This window comes from Pomacea canaliculata, linkage group LG12 (genome assembly GCF_003073045.1).
Source record: "Pomacea canaliculata isolate SZHN2017 linkage group LG12, ASM307304v1, whole genome shotgun sequence".
In the NCBI taxonomy this organism is placed as follows: Eukaryota; Metazoa; Mollusca; class Gastropoda; order Architaenioglossa; family Ampullariidae; genus Pomacea; species Pomacea canaliculata.
This window is the reverse complement of record NC_037601.1, coordinates 20,440,698-20,463,353: the sequence shown is the minus strand read 5'-3', so window position 1 is coordinate 20,463,353 and position 22,656 is coordinate 20,440,698. Positions and strand designations below refer to the sequence as shown.

Below are 22,656 nucleotides of genomic sequence, written 5' to 3'. Positions count from 1 at the left end.
TATCTCACTCCCAGGTCGCAAAATTAAATTGTTTGATTGAGTGCTTTCAAACTCTTGTTAATTGTTTACTGTTCCTACAGTTAATGCAAATATCGTTATTTTATTTACCTTTCAGTATGTTTTAGCTTAGTTTACAACAACACCTCGCCAACGGACCCAGTTTTGGGCAGTCTCCCTTCAGTTGGGCCCAGGTGTTTCCGATGTCTGTTTGCCTCGCTCTCTACTGTTCTTTTCCAAGTCTGCTTCGGTCTCCCAACTGTCCTCTTCCCCTGAGGGTTCCAGTCAAGGGCCTGCCTGGCCATGGTGTCAGCTGGTTTGTGCAGGGTGTGTCCTGTCCACTTCATTCATAACTCTTTTTGCCGGATTATGTTAGGGTTACCGGAACGAGAAAAGGAAAACTGAGACAATTTATGGAATGAGTCAAAGGGTTTTACAGAAACATTACGTGGAGTCTTTATTTTGAATACAAAGACATGCTCTCGTGGATGAAAACAAATCTTCACAAGTTTTGAGGTTTGATTGGGAAAAGCAAAATTTTTTCAGTGAGGATATCGGGCATAAATCTTGTCGGACACCTTCACGTGCAAGTGTGAGTCAGTGAGCAGTGTGCGAGTGTTTTATTGAGACCTGACTCAGGTTAAGTGTGGGTTGATGACTGATTTCATTGTGTGTTCAGACCTGAATAAGGTTCAGTTTATGTCTGTAAACGTGTTTGTCTTTGTGGTCTTTTAAGTGCCTCTCCCAGAGGGGCTATCTTTTGTCTTTTTCGCTTTGATCATTTTATGAGATTTCTGTCTGGTGTTTGTGAAAACAATATTAAAACCACAATCATTGAGCATAACAACTGTCAGCTGGGTCCATCACAGGTACTGAACAACAGGTAATGCTCACCAAGTTTTATAGTTTTACTTGAATTGTGTATTTGTTTGGAAACCCCCCGCCCTCTTTCTCTCATCAGAAAAGCTCATCAGCTATACTACTCAACATTTTATAGGCCGCATATAAACGAGTAATAACGAGGAACCTATTCACAGCGAGTTCCATTCTCCGCTCCCGCACGCCGTGTGCGTGTGAAAATCGATGTCCTAACTGCTGCTGAAAATAATAAAATGCTAAGTGGAATCAGATTTCATTTAGCTGCATCCGATTATTGGGAGTTTCTAGGCTTCAAACTCTCAAGAGACGCAAACTCTTGCTCAATATTTCCTGTGGAAGAGAGTGGTGGAGCCGGCGCAGCTGCTCGTGTTGTTTTAATGCAGCTGTCAATGCAGCTGCCCCAGCCTTTCCAGTCAGACCTTAGTGGATTGAAAATATAGAATTTTCTTTTCTACTTTCGCTTTATCTTCATTTATTTTAATTAGTTTTTAAATCATTTTATCTTGTTTTATGTTTATGTTTGTTTTTCTGCTCGCTCTGTCCTTACTCCAAACTCAGTTCGACAACTCAGTGGATTACAAGAACTTTGCTTCCTGTTTAGGCCAGACTATTCTCTATCTCATCATTTTTATGTTCATAATATTAAAGTTACAAACATATGCAACAACTACATCACTATTCGTTCTGTAGGAATTTTTTGTAAAATGCAGCATCCGTTGCTTGTTCGTTAAAGGAGACTCTGATTTATAGGAAAAAATAGAACCGTTAAACATGTCGGATCAAAAGATTTGCACCTGACTCTTACTGAACGCTTTATTCTGCAAAATTCACAGTATTTGCATGAACAACAAAAAAAAATCCTATGCTGCGCAGTTGTAAGCAACTAGCGTCCATAAACAAAATACAGTTCGTCATGGTGGCAGCAAACTCATTTCAAAATACAGCAGAAATTAGAAATAAGGGAATATACATTGTCTCTTCCTTTTAAAAAAATTGAGTGAAAAAGTCTAAATTTATGCCTATATGGATGGCACTACTTGTTTTAATAGTTGTTTACTGGTTCAGCTGCCCTTGGAAGTGTAAATTATCGAACGAAACAGCCAATCAAAATCTGGATTTTGGTTACCTGCAGAATTAGCTTGTCCCTTTAGCCATCAATCTTGAGATTTTTGCCAAGAATGTCATATGTGATGACTCATGCCGCACAACATTTTCATTTTAGGAGACCGGAAGCGTTCGTACACTAGTGTGTTCGATACCCGTTGGGGCTAACAATATTTTTTTCCAGCTGATCCATCTCCTGGGTGACCATTTGACCCCGTAAAGAATTGGGAAAGCGCTGGAGAGCAGAGAGACAGCGGTCTCTGAAAACAATTGATCTTCCATTAAATGCAGTTTTTTAACACCTCCATCCCCAATGACCTTATTGTTACAGGTCTACTGTTGACTTCTGTTCTACTTTTCATAAAATGTTTTTTTCTTTTCCACTCGTGACTGTTCAGAAGCCAGACGCCAGAGTCTAGCTTCAACATGGAGCAGAGACTCGTCCGGTGTTGTGGGGATGTCGCTGGCTTCCCCCAAACGTCGCCTGAAGCCAGTGTCGTCGCTGACCATCGATGTCTCCTCCGACGTGCGGTCGCAGGCGGCGCCCAGCCCCGGGCTGTTCAGCACGCGGTCAATGTGGAGCACCTCTGACCTCCTGCAGACCCCCGCCAACCTTGACCTCGAGACTATGTCCAAGTAAGCTTCTGTGCCAGCACTTTGCATTGTTATATATGACAGACCCCTTGTTTTAGTTTCCTATTTTTCAAAAATGATTTGCTGCCTGCAAAATCGACAGTATGATCTCATTGAGTGTGCATGTGGTTTTGTGATGCTTTATATTCCATTTCGTACATGTTTGCTGCTCCGCATGCAGCCAGTACTTTCATGTAAATGTATCCAACATTTATTTTATTTATTGTGTTTTTGTAATTTCTCTTATATGTTTTATAACTATAAACATATTTATTTAAGTAAAATAATCATCGATGTTTATTTTTTTAAGAGACAACATTGAACAATTTATTTTTATGGTCAAGGAGGAGACACTAACAAATTGTGTATTTGACCAGCAGTATGCCAATTACTGTGTCTTTTACAACACAAGAGATGGGAAATAATACATCGCAAGTTTCTTTTGGATTTAATTCCATTTACCCTTTAAATGTCTAGCATTACTGCATTTCTGGTCATTTCTTATACACAATACTTTTACCTCTTTGAATAAAAGAAATAAACACACGCACACGTGCTTGTAACGTTAGACCCAAAACAAAAATAGTTGTAATAGGGTTTAGATAGTTTCTAATTGTTACACGCATACAGATGCTTATTTCATATAAAATTGTTATTTTTTAATACTTTTCATGGCTTCTGCCATTTTTTTTTTTCGTTTGTAGAGGTTTTCTTTCTGTTTCTTTTGTTGGCTTTTAAAAATAATAAGTGTAATAGAGTGCGCTTGGGTCAGAAAATATACAAACTTTGGTGAAAATGTTCTTTAACAGACGGTTAAAAGACAGAAGCATGTAAATTTGATGCCGAAATTTATTTATCAAAACATTTTAATTGAGAGAAGCAATGGGCAATGATTTTGAGGTTAGCGTCAACAAGGGGACGTAAACATTGATTCATCTTTCTTCATAACAACGCGGTAGCTGCCCTTTGATTATATCCTGGCGTTTTCGTTTGCAAAAAAAAAAATTACAAAGCTCAGATTGCAAACTCATGAGAAGAACCAAGAAGGATGGAGCAAATGAGAAATACATAAAGAGAAAAAAAAAAGAATGTGAGGAAAAAGAAAGAAAGGGAAGGAAAGTATGAAGGAATTACGGAAATTGAATGAGGAAATCGAGTAGCGGCTCTGAACGAGGCTTTCAAAACAAAATGAGCAGTCAACACCCTTGACACGGAAATGTTGATGCGGTTTCTGTCACAGCATGTGAATATATACTTTCATGATTCTACATCTTATCTCGAGAGTTTCTGAAGACGAATGTGAGAATAATGTTACATAGCTAGGGTGCTCGCCATTTAGTTTTCGCCTTTATCCTTTGAAGTGGGCTGCTTTAACAATATAATTTTTTTGTAAAAGAATGCAGCCATTCTTTACTTGTTTCATAGCTGTTTCAAAAACTACAAGCAATTTTTTTTTTTGCCATGGCGACAAATATCTCAGACTATTTCAAAAGTAGTACTTATCTAATTTTTTTTAAATTCGCATATAGATTGAATTTTATTTACTCAATGTTTTCATAGCACGAGTAAAAAACGTGTCGACGTGCTAATTTCTGGTTCTCAGCCAAGAACTAATTTTCTTCTGCCTTGCTGGTCGATGCCCGGAGACGACACAGAGTTAGAAAAAAATGTAGCGCTGGAACGAATCGAACCGAGCAGTAGGGACACACAAAAAGCGAACATTTCCTCCATTTTTTTCCTGTTATTCAGGGAATATTTACTACTGACTGCCCTTACTTTTTCTCTATTTATTTCTTTTTTTATTCTTCGCAAGAGGTTTAACTAGAGTATGTGATAGAAATTAGTTCATTCGTAAACTTGGTTAATGAAATTTTTTTTAAATGACTTGAGGTCAAGAAGGAAAGACGCAGCTAGACAAACAACTGAGAGGTGTATTCATTTTGCTGTTTGTCACAGGATGTATTCAACTCTTAGCTTCTAAGATATTTACCCTTGACCATTTGACCTTCATGATGTTTCACCTTTCGCCCTTGACCTTCAAGATAGTTGAACGCATGACCTCAGTATGTTTTAACCCCTTGACCTTCAGGATAACGAGATTGTGAAAGACTTACCTCACGAGTTCCGGGTGACTTGCACGATATTAATTGTCTTCCCTGAACATTTCAGCATGTCGGGTTCAATTCGCAGCAGAGGCCTGTCCATTTACAGCACAGACACTGACCTGCCCTTCAGCAGGTAATCATGCCCCATGCCCTGCCTTGACCCCAGTCTCCCCCTGCTTCCTCTGCGATTGCTGGGCGTCTGGAAGCTCTTTACACCCCGCTCTTGTCTGGTGTTTGTCAATGGTGGTCCTACCCCCTACCCTTTAATCACCCCTGGACAGGTTGTATTCACGCTGCAGCTGCATTCGGCTGCTGCTGCTGCTGCCGCTGTGTGCACGCTTGTCGTGATGTACACTGCTGGCAAGTAGATTCGCTCCGTTCGTCGTTGCACCTTCTTTCTCGTGTTGTGCTTGCAGTAATCTATGGTCGTTCGTTTGTTGGTTGGTTCACTCTCTCGTGTCAATATTTGTTAGATATTTACTGATGGGAGCACCTGTCATATGGCTGGCCACGCTCTGTATGGTGTCCCACTGTTCACAATGCAACTTTCTCTCACTCCCCTCCACATCCCTATTTTCTTCCTTTGAGTGGGTGTATCATTGTGTGTGTACGTGTGTGTGTGAGAGAGAGAGAGTAAGTGTGTGTATGTTTGTGTGCGCTTGTGTGTGTCGTTGTGTGCCTGTATGGGTGTGTGCGTGTATCGGTGTATGTCTATCGCTGAATGTATATATTATATGCTTATGCTCGTATGAGCATGTCCATGTCCATGTGTGACTGTTGGCGACAAGTATGTAGCTGACGTGACTTGTAGAGTAGTATAACTAGAGCTAGTATACCTGTTATTTACCTGGTGTGACTATTAGCGAGATGTGTCTAGCTAGTCTGCGAGAACTTCCCGCACATCAGTCTGTCTGTTCCTGCACTTGAATATATGTCTGCATCCTAAAATTTCTTTTAGTCTTCACCACGAATGTTTGCCTATTCACTTGAGGGGACTAATCAGTTACATCACAGATGCTACAGACAATCCTAATCACACTTGTTATTGAGATGACTGTAGATTGTGAGCACAAAGATTCCCTAAAGACCTACTCGAGTGGTGACATATCACGCTGAAAGACTCCATTCATGTCACTTATCGATGCCCAGGAGAAACACGTATCTCCAAAAATTAAAAATGATATCCTCGCCTGTTCAAATCTCCATTTGTGTCCCCGAGTCGTGTGACGTCAGTACCGGTGACAACATGGGTGACCACAGCATGGCTGACACAAGTTTCCCACAAAATACCGAACCTCCAAAGCCCAAACGCAGATATAGAAACTTTATATTATTTTATAATGTGTTCGTACACTGTTAAGCCCATGAAATAATAATAAATAATTTCCTTTCACCAGAATTATGTACGAGACTCCAAAGAAGCTATTCCACCAATAAAATTTAAATTTTCAGCTGTACATGTTGAGGTTTGGTTTATAAAAATTAAAAAAAAAAGCGATCATCAAGACAATCTCAACTGCTTTTCTGCGCACAACAAAAAGAACAATTAGATGATAGAAGTTACATGTGAGCATCGAATTTTCTCGTTTCGCGCTCTGCCTGGCATTGTTTTCGGCGTGTGGGGGAAATGGCTTGCTAAACGGGGGTCATCACGGTATGTCCTCCAGGGGCGACAAATCTCGTTTTCGTTGATGGAAGTCAATAAAGGTCTTGTTTGTTCTGATCCGTATGCAAGAGCAAACAACCTTTTCGCATGCCAGAAACGAGGTAGCATACAGATAACCCTGAAATGTAAAAAAAAAAATGTGTTTGGATGACGGGAAGGTTGAAAGAGGAAGATTGATTATGGCACATCCAATGGTCAACGGATATTAAAATATAATTTAAGATATGTGAAGGTAACAGACAAAAATAGGGAGCAAAATATATCTCTTCTTCATTCTTCATTCTGTATACTCGGTTTTTGTTTTTTTTTTCTTCTTCATATGTACTTGCTTTCTTTCATTCCATTCATTCCGCCCTGTGAAGTATGGGTGACCTGCGAGGGAAAAGTCGATATAGAGACGGACAGGAGGGACAGAAGGAGGGACAGCTCGATGTCAGCAGATCTGATGTGTTAATCCCGCAGCTTCGATTTCTCGCTCACGTAATCACACCCTCTTCCTCATTTTCCTTCGTCGGTGTCCTTTCTGCATCGGGTCGATGACAGAAGTGTATAAAGTGTTAGGAAGTGAGTGTGGCTGGTAAGGGGTTAAGACCGGTCAGGATGTCCTGCTCGTTTACATGGCTGACCGCCATGTCATAGCCTTAAAACGCCAGGAAAGTTGGTTCTCCAAGTCCTTGAGCCTGCAGCAGTCTGTTCATCGTCCACCTCGCAACAGAATACTGAGGTCGTGGTGCTAGACCTGACAGGCCGCCAAGTTCGAGACCTACTGAACGGTCCGACTGGCGCGCCCTCACCATGGCTGAATCTCATTATGCTCCCCCTACGAACAGTCACAGTCAAGGGACAGAGAAAGAAGGAAAGAGATAAAGAAATGCTAAATTCCCTTCCATGTCGATAGACACTGCCGGAATGAGTATTGGTTAGGACTGCGACTTTCTCCCGTGGAGCCCCAAAGACCAGGAACTGAGTTCTGTCCGCTCACTCGGTTTTGTCCCGTCTTCCTACAAAAGAGAAAACAAAATTGAACACTTCTTACTCTTAGTGTTTGTTGTTAACAGAAGGTTTGTTTTGATGTGTCTGTAGTAAACGAGATCTGAACCTTCGCGTGCGACCATCGTGTCTCGGTGGCCAGTGTCCTGCCACTGCTTGTGGAACCGCTCGAGTAAGTGATTAATAAGAAATTCACAATTCCCTACCTGCGTAAATAAATCTCAGGAAATAAGTCAGTCTTAGTAATTTAGGCTTTATAAATGAGAAAATCTCAGTATTTCGTAGGACAGACTAATGAACGCTTGCAGACAGAGAAAATTCCCGTTTTGGGGGCAACGGACCGAAATCGATACTCTGACACGCTTATCTTCTCCTTCCTTCCTTTCTTTTATCAGTTGTACAGAAAGGTTCTTTTATAGGGATGTAAGGTTTTGTTCGAGCAAGTCTGTGCCATGGCACCTTAGGTTGAATGCAGCCGACACTATCAGTAGAGTAGGGTGTAGAGAGGGTGGTAAGTGGTTCTCAGCTACAGTGCTGGCGAGTAATATATGAGTCAGGTCGCAAGACACTTGTAGACGAGTCCTTTGATTGTGACTGCTTCGAGCTGCCATACCCGCCTGGCCGGTGGCACCCTGACTGAAGCTGAGCAATATGAGCGGAGGTCACGCACCTTCCAGTGCTGGATGGCCAGGGAGCGGGTTCGGCGACCGGGGAGGTACTCTCGACCTTTTGTCTTAGACCCTCTGACCTTTTCCCCTTGACCCACACCTCGGTGTAGTTGTGGCTGGAGCAGCTCATAACGACTCGCCGTCTGGCACCGTCTGGTTGTGGTGTCAGGCTTCTAAACACCAGTGTCCAGACAAAAATGTCATCTGCGAAAACGAAGCTCGTGTCATCAACCATCAAAAGCAGTTTCCAGATCTCCTATCCTATTCTACTCTATTAATCTCGATGTCCATGATGGATGTTTTTCTCTTTTTCAAACCCTTTTCGTAAATTCAATTTCGAGCTTTTTATGTTTCTCCTTCCGAAGCTGTCTTTCATCTCCATGTCTCTTTTTTTTTTGTTTTTTATGTGCCTCCTCTTTTTCTTTCTCCATTTCATTTGAAAGTCTATCATCATCCATCATCATCATCGTCATCAACGCATGCCAAATACATACCGACCTAATGACCTATTTTTGTAAATACCTTTTTGCAATGTACATAGTCCTTTATTTTCCTACCGTTCCCTTGATGAGAATGCAAAGAACCTCGGCACGCTGGAATGGACGAGTTCCACGTCCGCCCTTCAAGGAACCCATTGACTACAAAGCGTGCGCGTGCTGTGCCTCGCGCGCCGCCACACCCCCGGTCCTGCTGTAGGTGACACCGGCACCTCCCGGGGACTGGCAGACTGTCTGCGACTCTCATGTCAGCCCTAACCGCCAAGAAACCACAGGTCTGGCTGCTCATTCGCCTTTTGTCCTAAGTGTCCCTCCTATAAAAACAAACGGGAAAAGAATCGAACTGTTTATCGATTCGTTTTAAAAATCTGTGTCACCCTGTGAGAAGAACATTTCTAAGCATCCGCGTGGGATGACAGGAGGCAAAGGAGGAGGCTGGACTTACGGAACATTACAGAAGTGCACAAGTTTCCCACAGGACCCGTTGGTAAGGCAGTTCATTTTGTAGTTCTTTAGTGTGATGAACACAATCTTGGTGTGACAAGACCGAAGTAGGCTTTTTATTGGTCAACAGCTCTCGCTGATTCTTTGCGATCGTTTGTTGTTCCCTCCCATGAACAGAGCAGAACCTTGTGGGCGTAAATACATCATGATGCTCACGTGCTTGTGGGTGTAAAAAGTGAGAAAATAAAGATGGGAAGAGGGCAGTCTGGGAAATGTGGACGCCAGTAATAAAATTTAACAAATCCACTCAAACTCTTGTGCATAAATGGAAGACACCGTCTGTGTGTAGTAAACTGTTTGTGTATTTCATTCACGCGTCTGTAACATTTTCACCAACTCTTTCTCGGAGCCACAAATCCATTTCCTGCATAATGTTGACAATTATTAGCGCACAAATATTTACAGAATTCCGATGAGGCTTTCCAGAAGCTGACTGGCTGAGAGGAAATCTGGCCAAATTGAAAAAAAATTTTTTTTTTCATCTGGCAACTGAGGACACAAAAGATTCCGGTATCAAAGTGTGGGGTGGAGGATGAGGGTCATCTTTGCTAGGTATCGGCCAATGTTCAGATGTTGCAATGGCATTGGTTATATTCCTTTGAATCTTGTATCTTTATTCGTGCATGATAGATGCATGTCTAATGGTGTTGCTGTGATAAAGTTTGCGTAGATCTTATTCTTTAATTAAGTTTTCCCTTTGTTCAAACATAATTTAGGCAGAAGCTATATAGAAAGAGTGAATAAAACCTTAACACAAAATCTTAATCTCGATCTTGCCTCAATCGTCTCGGTTGAGCTCGATCTTTTTGTCTATTATGAATTTACAGGTATAACAGTTTCAATAAAGACTAAGCCACCCTTACTCTGTACATGCGAGAAGCGATAATTGGCATTATTTACTGGGAAAAAACAACGATGAAAATGAACAAAATGAAGGCAAATAAACAGTTAATATTAGTGAAAAAATAATGCAAATACAATGATGGCTTTTGATGTGGATTTTTCCAGTAACTGTTACAGTTCCACATTAACGAGCCACAGGGACACTGTTCATAATTAGAAACTAAAAGGCTGGCATGGACATGTGATAGTTTGCACACAAAGAATTTCTTTTTCATGTTCGTGAAATGAAATCGAGTTCATATTGATTTCTTGCTCGGGCTACCATCTTCTTTCTCCACTGCATCCTCTCTGACCGTCTCCGTGTCCCGATGTGGAGAAGGAGAATGTTACTATGTTCACGACGAGCTGAGGGATGATCACAGAAACATCAATATTCGTTTTTCACCCTTTGCCTACAGCTGGGAGGCTGCTTATTCGGACAAACCTGTCATTAGGTCATCTCTTATTTTCTTCCCTTAATCTTTCTTCTATTTTCTCGCTCGGTCGCTGTCTCCTCTCCAACTCTCTCCTCGGTTACACGTTTTATTTAGCGACTAGCCTTATTTTTTTGTTTTCTGTGCTCGTTCTCATCTTAAACGAAATCTAAAAACATTGTGAGCGAATTTTGTGTCCTTAACACAAGGCTAGTTCACACGAAGATTCAGAACACAAGAAATTCTGTTGCAAATGTATAATGAGAAAAAAACTGAAATTCCTGTCCAGAAAAAAGAACGCCGATGCGAGAAAGGCGATGTTAGTTTGATGTGAAGGTAAGATAACACCACCCACACACATTTGATGAGAAACAAGATATTGGGTTTTTCGTGATTATCCCAACGTCAACGGAATTCGACTTTTTTTACTAATTTTTTTTTTCTTCTGTGGTGTATTTCAAAAAGCATCCTTATTGCCTTTATTGAACTGTTGATCTTAGCGAATAAACCACCTTCTACCGAAAATTGCAGGATAATAACCTCCACAAATACAACACAACTTTATTTATCCACAAGTGCAATTCAAGATAATAGTTACCTTGAATATTGAAAGCAACAATGGTTTAGTTACAGTATAGATTATAATTATATAAATTTATATAAAAAATCAACTTAACATCTCTCGACCTCTAACCCTCTAGTCCAAGCTTTTCCACTCTCTCAAAATGTCTCCAGACTTGTAGAAATGTACTATGTTTGTTTTGTTTTGCTCAGCTTTTGTTAAGGTATGAAAGTTGAGTACCTGCTTCGCGCTTTCAAGTCCCCACCCGCGCTGGGGAGAAGATGGAGATGTAGATGTAGATGGAGATGTAGATGTAGATGTAGATGTCGAGATGGAGATGTCGATGTAGAAGGACTTATCAGATAACGGGGGCGACGTGTGCATCAGAAGGACAGGAGAGACATGAGGTCGTTTTTAGCTGTAACTTGGCCGTTAGGCTTCTCCCCACAGAATCACAAACATTAAAGTTCTGCTAGCCTGCATTTTGTTTCCAATGACTGGATAAAACTCAATTTTCCAACATCTGGGAAAAAATCCCTTTACTCGCATGCATAAACATTAACATGAGCGGGAAAAAGATTAACTCCTGATGTCATGCTTATACACAGAAACCCTTAATTATTATATTATGGTCCCTGTTGTCTGATTGGCTGAAGATGACAACGTAAATATGATTATATACAATCCTGATGTTTGTGTTGTTGACCTTTCTCTGTGCATACTACGCGACTGAAACGGATGAAAAAAAAATTCCTTGTCATGCTGAAACTGAACCAGTGACAAATCCTTATCCTTATCCTTATCCTTATCCTTATCTTGCCGACGATCGACTCCTTGCCATTAGCTGCAGCTGCAGGGAGACAGGAGTGGTCGTTCAGCAACTCATTTGCATATTTCAGTATTTATTTCTGCTCAATGACATGATTGTGTCCGACGTGCAGGACTGAAACCAATCGCCATTACAAGCTCTGAAAGTGTGTTTTGCTCGAGGAAACTAATTCTGATCACATCTTTAGTTTTCTCTGTGATGTTAGTAGTCTGATTGGCTTGCTAAGTGTTTACAATGTTTACTTGTCGGTGTGGTGTATTTTCCTGTGTTTAATCTGCTTCATATTTAACTGTGGTCTTTCATTTTCTCTGCCTGAGTGTTGTAATTGTTATGTGTGATTTTGTATTGCATCCAACTTATGTAGACTGTTTAGTGTTGCCTGTCACATTTTGTTGGATTGATTGATATTAGAGGAAAATGTTAAATGACAAGTTGAGATTAAGTAATAGATACTGATGTTCTCAATCGTTGCCGATCAGAATTTCGGAAAATAAAACAATTTTTTACTTACAATCATTTATAAAACACAGCTCTTGGGCAGTGCAAGGAGACATAATACTTCTTGGTCCAAATAGTTCCTCCCTCGTCACGAATTTAATTTGTTTCCTTTCCGAACGAGTATAAACATGGCCGACCCTTAAACATGCAGAATTTTCAACACGATTGTAAATCTTGAGCCCAAACTTTTGAGTAGAAACAATCCTTAACATTGGTGTTTACCGTTTAAGACAAACCATCCAAACCTAGGTCTTCCCTCCATCATCAATGACTCAAAGTTCAAATTAATGAACATGGATCTGAGGTCACGTGTCCCTGTTTGCTAAGTCGACCACGTTGTTAAGGTGGTCCTGTTGTTAAGTCGACCTTGTTAAGTCGGTCACATGGTATGCTGATGCTCTTGATGACTTTTAGGCCTCGTTTCAGCCTGGGGACCAGCAGCCTGTCGAATGTCAGTGGCAGTCTGGGCGACCGCATGCACGAGCTTGTCCGCGCCTTCTCCAGTCGCACCCAGCGCTGCAAGGAGCGAATCTCACAGCCTCCCACCCCTTCGTCTCTCTTCCAGTGGAGACGCTCGCTCAGGTAGCAAACCCAGAGGCATGGCAGATGTTCATTCCCTTCTTTCTCTTATATTAGTTTTTTCTGTTGCTTCCCTTTATTTTCGCTGACATTTTCCATTCTCTGTAAAGTTTCTTTAGTTGCAGCGGTCAGATTTTGATCGATGTAGCATAATAATAATAATAATAATAATAATAATATAATAATTAATAATAATTGTGCCTAATTCTAGCTGGATGCTATTCACCAGAGAGAGAGAGAGATATATGCAAGCATTTTAATATATTTTAATTTTTTAATATTGTAATATAATCGCGCGGGAATCATTATGACATTTGAAATAATTCTTGCATCTTAATTACAATAGAGGGGTTACAAGTAACAAAAAAAGTAAGTTAGCATATTCTATTTGATTAATTTTTTCCTTCAGTTTCTGCTAATCACAAAATTGTGGACGTGTCTCCAAGTGTGAGGCTTTTTTTGCTTGTATTGGTATTATGAGTGTTGGTGCGTGTGAGCCTTGTGTCCATTGTGTGGCGATATTTTTTGTTTGTCCTGCTCATGTTTCTTCCAGCTATCGACATTTGGTTCATCGTCCTGTCTTAGCGAGTCCTTATTTTTTCTCCTTCGTTAATAACAGTTTTGCCAACACGCACTGAACAGCAGTTATCCATCTTTGCTCCCAGTCTTCGTGCTTCTGACATTCTGCAGATATTGAAGAACATGTCTCCCATGTCGGCCAAGAAGACGTTGCATTCTCATTCCTTCCCCCCATGGCAAGCGATCGAAGAGGCCATTTGTAAGGCGCAATGAGCATGTGAGCGGGTTGTACAATGGTGACGTGGACATGCAGTGTGTTTAAACTTCTCTTGCAGCCATCTCGGCCCTGGACGACAAGCCTCAGCCCCGCAACATTCGCTTCAACTCTTTCATTCCGCTGGGCTCGCGCACCAGCGACGCCTTCTCCGAGCCTGGCCAGGAGACCTTCGTCGGCGTCGGCCATTGCCGCTTCAAGTTGCCCAAATGTTTCAAGAGAAAAATGCGCTTCCCCGAGACCATTGAACCGCACAGTAAGTGTTTCATTCTTTTTTTATTTGTTTTTTTCTTCTCTTCACAATGGTTATAACGCATTTGATGCATATTCACTGTTTGTCTTCATTCGTTTCGTGTATATTTTGGTTTAATTTAATTTTGTGGCGGAAATGCGCTCAATAAATAATTTTATTGTATTTTCGTTTAACTGCCTAAAGGATTGCAGTGGCGAACTTTATAGCCCTATAACAAAACAGAGTCGTGTTACAGCGGCAAATAGTTCTGATTTCATTTTAACAGTTCTTGGTTTCATTATTTGAAACCAAATTTGCATTTTTGTCCACACGGTCGGTAATTGTGCTTGTCAGAATATTAACTTCGCATCTGCGCATTTGTATTCGGATCAAAGACTGAAATTACTGTGTCAAGCACTAAAATTATTGTGTCAAACAAGATACTAACCAGCCGGTCCGAGGGTAATGGTCTCCTGGGCAAGCTGTGGACATGCGGGACATCTTGTGAGACTGTGTCAGTGCACACGGAATCTCGCTGAATAGCGAGCCTCAAACGAGAAGATTTGCTTCTTTGTGTCATATCATGTCATTGTGTCTGCTATTTAATGAAAAAGAAACTATTTCACTGTTATTTCAGGCAAGCTGTATCTTCCTGGCTGTGTGTGGTGATGGTCGCCTACATGTACAACGTGACTGTCATCCCACTGCGCGCCGTCTTCCCCTACCAGACACCGAAAACACGGTCTACTGGCTCATCTTTGACTACACCTGCGACATCATCTACATTCTGGACATACTAATCTTTAAAGGGAGACTCAGATTTACCGACAACGGTATTGTTGAGGTAGGTTACACGCGGTTATAAGACTGTAGAGAAAGGTTTTGATGGACGACTGTGGGAAGAAGCAGGGTTCATTCTAAGCTCTCCATGACAGCGGACAGTTAATAATTTAGGGATATTCATCCCGACTCTGGTATGCAACAGTCACGATTTCCAGGACCACTCAGCTCAATATTTTCATTTATAAAAGCAGATATGCTTTTGTTCATGAGTCTGTGTGTGTGCTCGCGCGCACGAACATATGCATCGACGAAAGCTGTAACATATGTAATAAATTCCCAGCATGTTGGTGTGGATTCTGTTCAATGAACTTTAGCCATTTATGGAACTTTTTAGACATGTTTGCGTTTAGGGAGCAATGATCATCGATCTCCAAAATACATTTAGTCCTATTTCCAGAACCACTTGGATCCTCCTGGCAGATGGGCAATAAAATCTCGCAGAAGTCCAAAAGACGGAAATACTTTGCGAAAACAAATAGAGGGAAGGGAGAATATGCTGGTCGAAATTATTGTCCTCCCATAGGGGTAACTGATACCAAGGAATCTCGATTCTAATCTCGCATAACTCGATCCAGTCCTGGCCAGTGGTGCTGGAGATAGGACTTGTTTCTTGTCTTTTTTGGCGAAATTAATGACATTGAGCTCCCAGACCAAAATGCATTACTCGCCACAAAGTAATTTTCGCTCGTAAATTGCGTAAGGTTAGTGCCAAATGTTTGTTTATTTATTTATGTTTACAAAGAATCAGATTCTTGATGACCGTCAGCAATCCTTGCAGGTGCGACCTTCCTTTAGTGAATCGCTACAGTTTTAGCCTGAGACTGAGAACGAATGAATAAATAAATACTTAATCCTCTTCGTACCTAAGGTGGTACATGAGCATCCTCAAGAGACAGCCATGCTGTTCCAGGACAGCTTCTGGTCCTTTAGTTCTGTCTCTTACTGACCTTTGCCATGTTTCTTTTGGCCGACCATTCTTCCTTTTGCCATCAGCTGTCCAATGAAGGGCTATTTTGGGTGCTGGTGCTGGTTCCTTCCTGAAGACATGGTCTAACCATTTCTATTTTTTCGGATTATAGGGATTTCTTAGTTAGTAATTGTGTAAGGCCAGAGTATCTTGAAGATTTTTCTCACACATTTGGTTTGAAAGGTCTCTACTTTCTGCTTGATCCAGACCTGACCTCGGCAACGTGGTGGTTCAACAGAGGCTATCTCAAGAACTTACATAACATTTTCTGAATGAAACTGTTTGTTGAAAATGATCCGTAAAGCTATATTGAATGATTTGGTTTATTCTGTGCTGCAGACAGACAGACAGAAAACAAAGAAGCACTACTACAGCAAATGGATGTTTAAGGTAAGACAAAAAATCACCTTCTTTCTCTCTATAGCTTTCTTTATCTTTATTTCTTTATTTCTCTCCTCCCTGCTCTGAACTCCCACCTTCGGTTCTGCCTACTTCCCCATATTACAGTTCTCAAGGATTTCAAGTCACGTGACAATTTCTTTCTTAGATCGCGCGTGTACATATGGCGCTAACATGACAGTTATTATTATTATTATTTTGTGCGATAGTTTTAGGATAATGTTGTTGGCTGTCACTTAACAATGTCTATGTATCGGCGAAATCACTGGCCTCTCAGAGCACAAATCAGGCGAAATCATCGACTTCTGACCTCTCATGTTTGGTTCACACGAGGCATGACACTGCTGACCATCGTCAGAATGTAAATGACGGTAAGGTCACAGGTCATTGCCAGTTTGTTTCGCAAAGCAACGAGGACACGGATCACTCATTCGATTTGGAAATTCACTGACCCGTGTTATGTCTGTTTCAGTTCGACATCTTCTCGCTGATGCCCCTTGACCTCTTCTACATCCTGGTGGGGATCAGTGGCACGAGCGTGTGGCTCCGTCTTCCTCGCATCTTTAAGGTGAGCGCCATGTCACTGCTTTCTTTCGTCACGTGACACGTCTCTTCGGTTAGCAGCATGTCGGTCCCTGTTGGACCTATCTTCCTCCCACTTTTCCTTCCACTCTTCTGCTTTGTATTTCTCTCTTCATAGTTATGAAATGTTCTTCTTTCGTCTCTCTTCCACTTTTTTTCTATTTGTATGTGTGTGTGTGTGCGTGTCTAGCAGTAATAAATGTTAAGATGACAGCATAAAATGACATGAAAATAGCAAATAGTGAATTTTAAAGATTAGTGATATCCCGCAGGTATTCTCTTTTTCCCGATGGCAAGTATTTTTACTCCATTCACTCATGAACCCATGCACACACTTGGTCTTGCTCTCTCTCTCTCTCACACACACACACACTTTATACTCGCTGTTTTCTCGTATGTAACAAACACACAATGTTATACTTGCCTGTTCAGATCTGTGATATCTCCCTCCATTTATTTCTTCATTGCATCTTTCGCTTTCTCCCTTTTTACCCGCTGATGCCCGAGCCTGATCTGTGATAATCCAGATACAGACCTTCTGGGAGTTTTACGAGCGCTGCGACCAGGCTGCCAAGTCATCTGCACATGCTGTCAGGTCAGTCGTGTCGCACATTTGCACTCCAAGCCGCGCATGCTCTTTGACCCCTGAATTCTCGTGAGAGACACAAACCTGTATTCCTGCTGTTACTTACATGAAGTTGAATGTTTTTCAAAAGTGACCAGCTCAGTGATGTCGATGTGGAGTCTTCAAATGATGGCCTGTCTGCAGCATGTCGAACATTCTAGAGCCCAGTCTTTGCCGATATTGTTGTGTTCGTTTGGAGTAATTAAAAAATTGGTCGGTGGCCGTTGTGTACAGCACGTGCACTGCTGTTGCAGGATCGTGAAGACGATGACGTACATGTTGTACTTGATCCACATCGAGACGTGCGGCTACTACGCTGTGTCTGTCTACGAGGGCATCGGCATCAACCGCTGGGTGTACAGTGGCAAGGGCAATGCGTAAGTCACTTGTACTGAAGTGTGGACACACTGTAGGACACACTGCCCATACTTCAGAAGTCAGTTTAGAGTAAGAAACAAAGGTAAAAGCGCTTAGGCCGCAGGGACAGAGAACTATATGAGTGGTTCACTGGGACAAGAGTGGAGCCCAACCCCTTCCATCATCTTTTTTCAACGTTTCTCCTAAAGATATTTAAGTGTCCTGTTTCAAGTATACAGAGAGAGTGTGCGTCATGAGATTGAAAATATATTTACGTCTGTATTTTTGTTTGTTTCTTGTTTGTTTGGGGTTTTGTGGTTTGTTTTTTTTTTGTTGTCGTTGTTGTTTTTTGTTTTTTGTTGTTGTTTTTTTTGTTTTGTTTTTTTTGTTGTTGTTTTTTTTTGCGGGAACACGAAGGGACAGCACATAACTGCTGACATAATTTGTATTCTTTTTTTTACTTTTGGGGGAAAGCTGCAGAGAGGAATCTTTTGGTCGCTTGTTGCAGTTACATCCGCTGCTTCTACCTGGCCACGAAAACGGCAACTTCCATTGGCAACAACCCCAAGCCCACCAACAACCTCGAGTACATGTTTATGACCTTCTACTGGCTGTCTGGCGTCTTTGTCTTCGCTCTCCTCATCGGCCAGGTCAGATTTTACACTTTAGGTTTAGGCCAGTTCGTTCGGTAATCGTTCTATTAGTTGTCTTAGTGTTTGTTCAAGGAAAGTTCCGTATGAAATGATGGGTGATTTTTTTAAGCCCATGTATGGCTAAATATATAAAGAAGCTCGTATCATTAGATTAATTTGAAACAAAGGGTTCTGTGTCTGCCGACGTGGCAATAAACGTCTGGTAATTTATATAATCATCATGACATCGATCACTCAGTGTCATATTCATTTGTAGAGGGCGAGCCATCGGCATATGCCTACAGGATATACGACAAGGGTGTCCAGTAGGTGGTTTTCTGCGGGTACTCCACTTTCCTTCCCCCTCCTTGTCCCATCATAGTGCAAAATCTACTCTAGGTGGAAGCACTTTCTCGTCAAAGCAACCAGCCAACCACCTGAGATTTCACGAGGGTTAGTAGTTAAAACTCGCTTTGTACCACTGCAGTGAGAGGCCCTGGGTTCAGATCTCGTATCGGGGCACTTTCTCTGCATGTGACACCTATTTTCAGGTCCCGCTGTTGGAATTTTTCTCTAGGTCCCCCCCCCCACCTCTTTCCCTCCTCATAGCACGAAATTACCTGTAGGTGGAAGCACTTTCCCGCCAAACCAATCACTAAGCAACCCGAGACGACCTGCATGTGACTGAGTGTGTGGGAGGGTGAGTTGCTTACTCCCACCACAAACCTCCAACACTGTTAAAAATGCATGAATGCCACAAAGTCCACAGAGATAGTAAATGAAGTTTTGCAAGAGGTATAGTGGAGACCTCAACCTTTGACTCTGACACAGATTCGGGACATCGTGGAGGCTGCCGGGCAGGTGAAGGACAATTACCGCAAGAAGATGGACGCCGCGATGTGGTACATGCAGTCCATCAACATCTCGCACGGAATCCAGGACCGGGTGCGCAAGTGGTTCCTGTACAACTGGGAGCAGTCCAAGACGATTGGTTAGTAAGCGGGTACTTGTATTAGTGCACACGTACTTTTCTTTAATCCGGGTACCTTTCTCAGTGCGCGTGCCATTTTCTTAGTGCTCCTGTACTTTTCTTCACTAAGACATCATCGGGGTGTAATTTTAACTAATGGTAATCCAGATTCCCCGGTCAAGCGATTGGTTATAAAACTTTCCCAAAGATTTTTTCTATAATTTATTATGAATTTATTTATTATTTATTTTAGTTACGTTTATATTATTATTTGAATTAGCGAGGATCAGTGAAATATTATCACGTTTTTATTTTGTAGACGAACGCTCACTAGTGGCAGCCTTGCCCCGGAAGCTCCAGGCTGACCTCGCTATCAATGTTCACTTCAATACTCTCAGTAAAGTGCAACTCTTTCAGGTACGTGCTAACAGGATTTTTTTTGTTTGTTTGTTGTTGGGTTTTTTTTACCCAATCCGTATTTTTTTTTGTTTTTTTTTTTTGTAGTTTTGACATTTTGTGTCTGTTACTAGAAACCTAAAGAAAATATAGAGTTGTAAGGAATTCAACCTCGGGGCATTATATGATAATGCATTAACAACTTAAAATGATTCTCTTGCCTGTGTCTGTGTATCTAAGATAGAGTGTCAGTTGAATCAACTTTCAAACGTACACCTTTACCAAAACTTCGTCATCTGTGCTTGACAACCCAACCTTATTTACAGTCATAACTTTCGTTCCACTACTGTTTATCGTGTTTACCTGCCGGCTGTTAGCGACTTTGCTAAAGTGAGTGACTGCTTCAAGGTGACCACTGCTCGCAACTGATTCCAATTTCGTTCAATGTCTTCCTTCACATCACCTTGCTATTCATTCTCTTTTCTATTTTTTACCTGTGGAAATTTCGGAAGATGGATGCATTTAACCGAGGACAACATTTTTTCCGATATGAGTAAAATTCGTAAATACTTTTTTTTCCCCTTTCACCACGGTGTTGTATTGTATTGTATATTACTGACGGCTGTCATTGTGTCCAGGACTGTGAGCGCAACTTGCTGTATGACTTGGTCTTGAAGCTCAAGCCCAATGTTTTTCTGCCTGGCGACTACATTTGTCGTAAGGTAGGTCTCTTTCCTCCACGTTATACATATCTCTTGTACTTCATTACTGACTTGACTATTCATCTGTCATTACCAGTTTTTTAGCTTTCGGATTGGCTAAATGCTTAAAATAGAAACAAAACTTACAGACATTGATTGATTGATTGATTGATTGTGACTGATTGATTGATTGATATGATAATGATTTTCAGGGAGAAGTCGGAAAGAGATGTACATCGTCAGTCAAGGCCAGGTGGAGGTGCTGGGAGGAGAGAATAACGAGCGTGTCCTGGCGACCCTCACCGAGGGCAGCGTGTTCGGGGAGATAAGTCTGCTAGCGATGGCAGGGGGAGGCAACCGACGCACTGCGGACGTTCGTTGCAAGGGCTACACCAACGTCTTCACTTTGTCCAAGAGTGACTTCGAGGAAGCCATGACCGAGTACCCAGAGGCTCAGAAGCTCCTCAAGAAGCGGGCCAAGTGAGTGCTGCTCAGTTCCTGGGGAACTTGCATGCTTTGATGGAATCGTTTTTCCCGCGAAGAATGGAGCACCCGGGTGGGAAAACAATGTTTCGAATGTTGAGTATTGAGCAAAATGATGCACTCGTTTTTGCCCTTGGTGGTGCTTCTAGCCTTGTAACCATCTGCCTGCTGTGTCTGCAGGAGGCTACTGAGGGAAAACGCCAAGCTGGAAAAGAAGTGTCAGAAGACAGTGGCCGAAGAAATCATAAAACCACCCTCAGAAACACCCAAGTTGGTCAAGACTGTTCTACAGGTAACAACCAGGGCTGTCTACGCAGGTGGTGGTCTAAATGATTAAATGTTTCTGAGAGTAACGTCTAGTGCAGAAAAAGTCTAATGCATAAACGACTACGGAAAAATTATGCAGGAATATTTGAATGATTGATAGGAAGGTGATTACAAACTTATACATAAAACATTTCTTAACTTTCGTTTCATTGGTCTAGTCTCTAGTTTATTCGCCTTTTCCCCCAGAGTCACTGCTGCTTTTTGTATACATATCTATATATACAAAAGAAAGTTGTGTGTCATGACTGAGTTAATATACATATTTGTTATGCAGCTGCTGATAATAAAAAAATTAATTTCCAACAGGTGCTAAACCCGGAGTCTACGGTGGCCCAGCGGTTGGGCTCTTCTATCAAACGTTCTTCTACCACTTCCAATGGGAATCACCTGCAGGTACCTGGTCCTCAACACAAAACACGGAACATCGACCATGCGCAGAGAAACAATATGGCCTTCGACATAAGTGACGAACAGGTGCTGAGTTTTGAAGATAATGTGGATATGTTCACGTATCGTATCAAAACACATCAAACGCTAATTACCAATTTTTAAAAAGTCCAACAGGATTTAAAGGTCCTAGACGAGACAAGAATAGTTGGAGCTTAGAGACAAAAATGGGAGAGAAAGAAAACATGCAACGAATAATGAGTATTGTGTTGAACACATCCAAAAGATTGTGTTTAATCACATTCTACTGTTTTCTTTCCAGCTGCAGCCTCACATTAAAACAGACTTTTACGGCGATGACTACCGAGATATCGACGTCAACGACAATGAATGTGACGAAGTACTCATCGTTGAGAGAATTGAACAGGCCACTCCAGACTTGGATGTAGATGACGAAAATCTGGGTGCGGAAGATTCAGACATCTCCGATGTAGAGACTGGTGAAAGAAATCACTGTTCTGATGAATATGACCCTGTTTCCCAGGAGACGAATTTCTGCCCAGAGGGACATGCTGAGTTCGTGGAACCCGACATGTGGAAACAGAAGAGGGGAAAAGATGTGAAGAAGAAAAGGAGAAAAATGAAGGAGAAGACAGGCGATGAAGCGGAGAAGATCAGCATCAACGATGACAGTCAAGATTCAGGTGGGTCTAGTGTGGTGTAGTGATGTACTCTGTCGGGGTTAAATAATAAATATCCTAGGGTGTAGTGTGTTTAGTTTCCAGTTTGGTTCGTTCTTCTCCATTCTCTGATTCCCTTTTGGTTCTGTAGCTCCCAGAAAAATACTTGGGGATTCTGGGGATTCTTTGTGTAATAGTCTCGTACTCGGTCGTTGCCAGGATTCCCCACTCAAAGCACAGAGAAGTTTATCACGCCGGAGGACAGCAAAGACCACCTTGACACCGCGGCTCCAGCAGCAACTCTCGAGCATCCAGCTCTGCAGAAACGACACAGCAGTCCGGCCACCACGCAGCTCGCGTCCTCAACCCACAAGGCGGATGAAGAAGCTGACAACAAAGGGAGGTAAGTGCATGTGCCAGTGGCTACTGCCTCCATCTTATTACCGCACTTGACT

The 22,656-nt window shown here is 41.8% G+C and overlaps 1 protein-coding gene across 1 annotated transcript in view; it reads left to right on the top strand.

Moving 5' to 3' along the window:
- LOC112553123 overlaps positions 1 to 22,656 on the top strand; it is a 47,257-nt gene that overhangs the window by 22,296 nt on the left and 2,305 nt on the right. Inside the window, 21 exon segments of the mRNA XM_025220147.1 lie at positions 2,379 to 2,616; positions 4,783 to 4,851; positions 12,663 to 12,830; positions 13,682 to 13,826; positions 13,828 to 13,876; positions 14,293 to 14,314; positions 14,490 to 14,584; positions 14,587 to 14,696; positions 16,002 to 16,052; positions 16,534 to 16,629; positions 17,171 to 17,238; positions 17,523 to 17,645; positions 18,134 to 18,275; positions 19,089 to 19,248; positions 19,547 to 19,644; positions 20,262 to 20,349; positions 20,537 to 20,804; positions 20,988 to 21,099; positions 21,441 to 21,608; positions 21,844 to 22,225; positions 22,421 to 22,604. Of these exon segments, the coding sequence (XP_025075932.1) occupies positions 2,379 to 2,616; positions 4,783 to 4,851; positions 12,663 to 12,830; positions 13,682 to 13,826; positions 13,828 to 13,876; positions 14,293 to 14,314; positions 14,490 to 14,584; positions 14,587 to 14,696; positions 16,002 to 16,052; positions 16,534 to 16,629; positions 17,171 to 17,238; positions 17,523 to 17,645; positions 18,134 to 18,275; positions 19,089 to 19,248; positions 19,547 to 19,644; positions 20,262 to 20,349; positions 20,537 to 20,804; positions 20,988 to 21,099; positions 21,441 to 21,608; positions 21,844 to 22,225; positions 22,421 to 22,604 (2,836 nt within the window).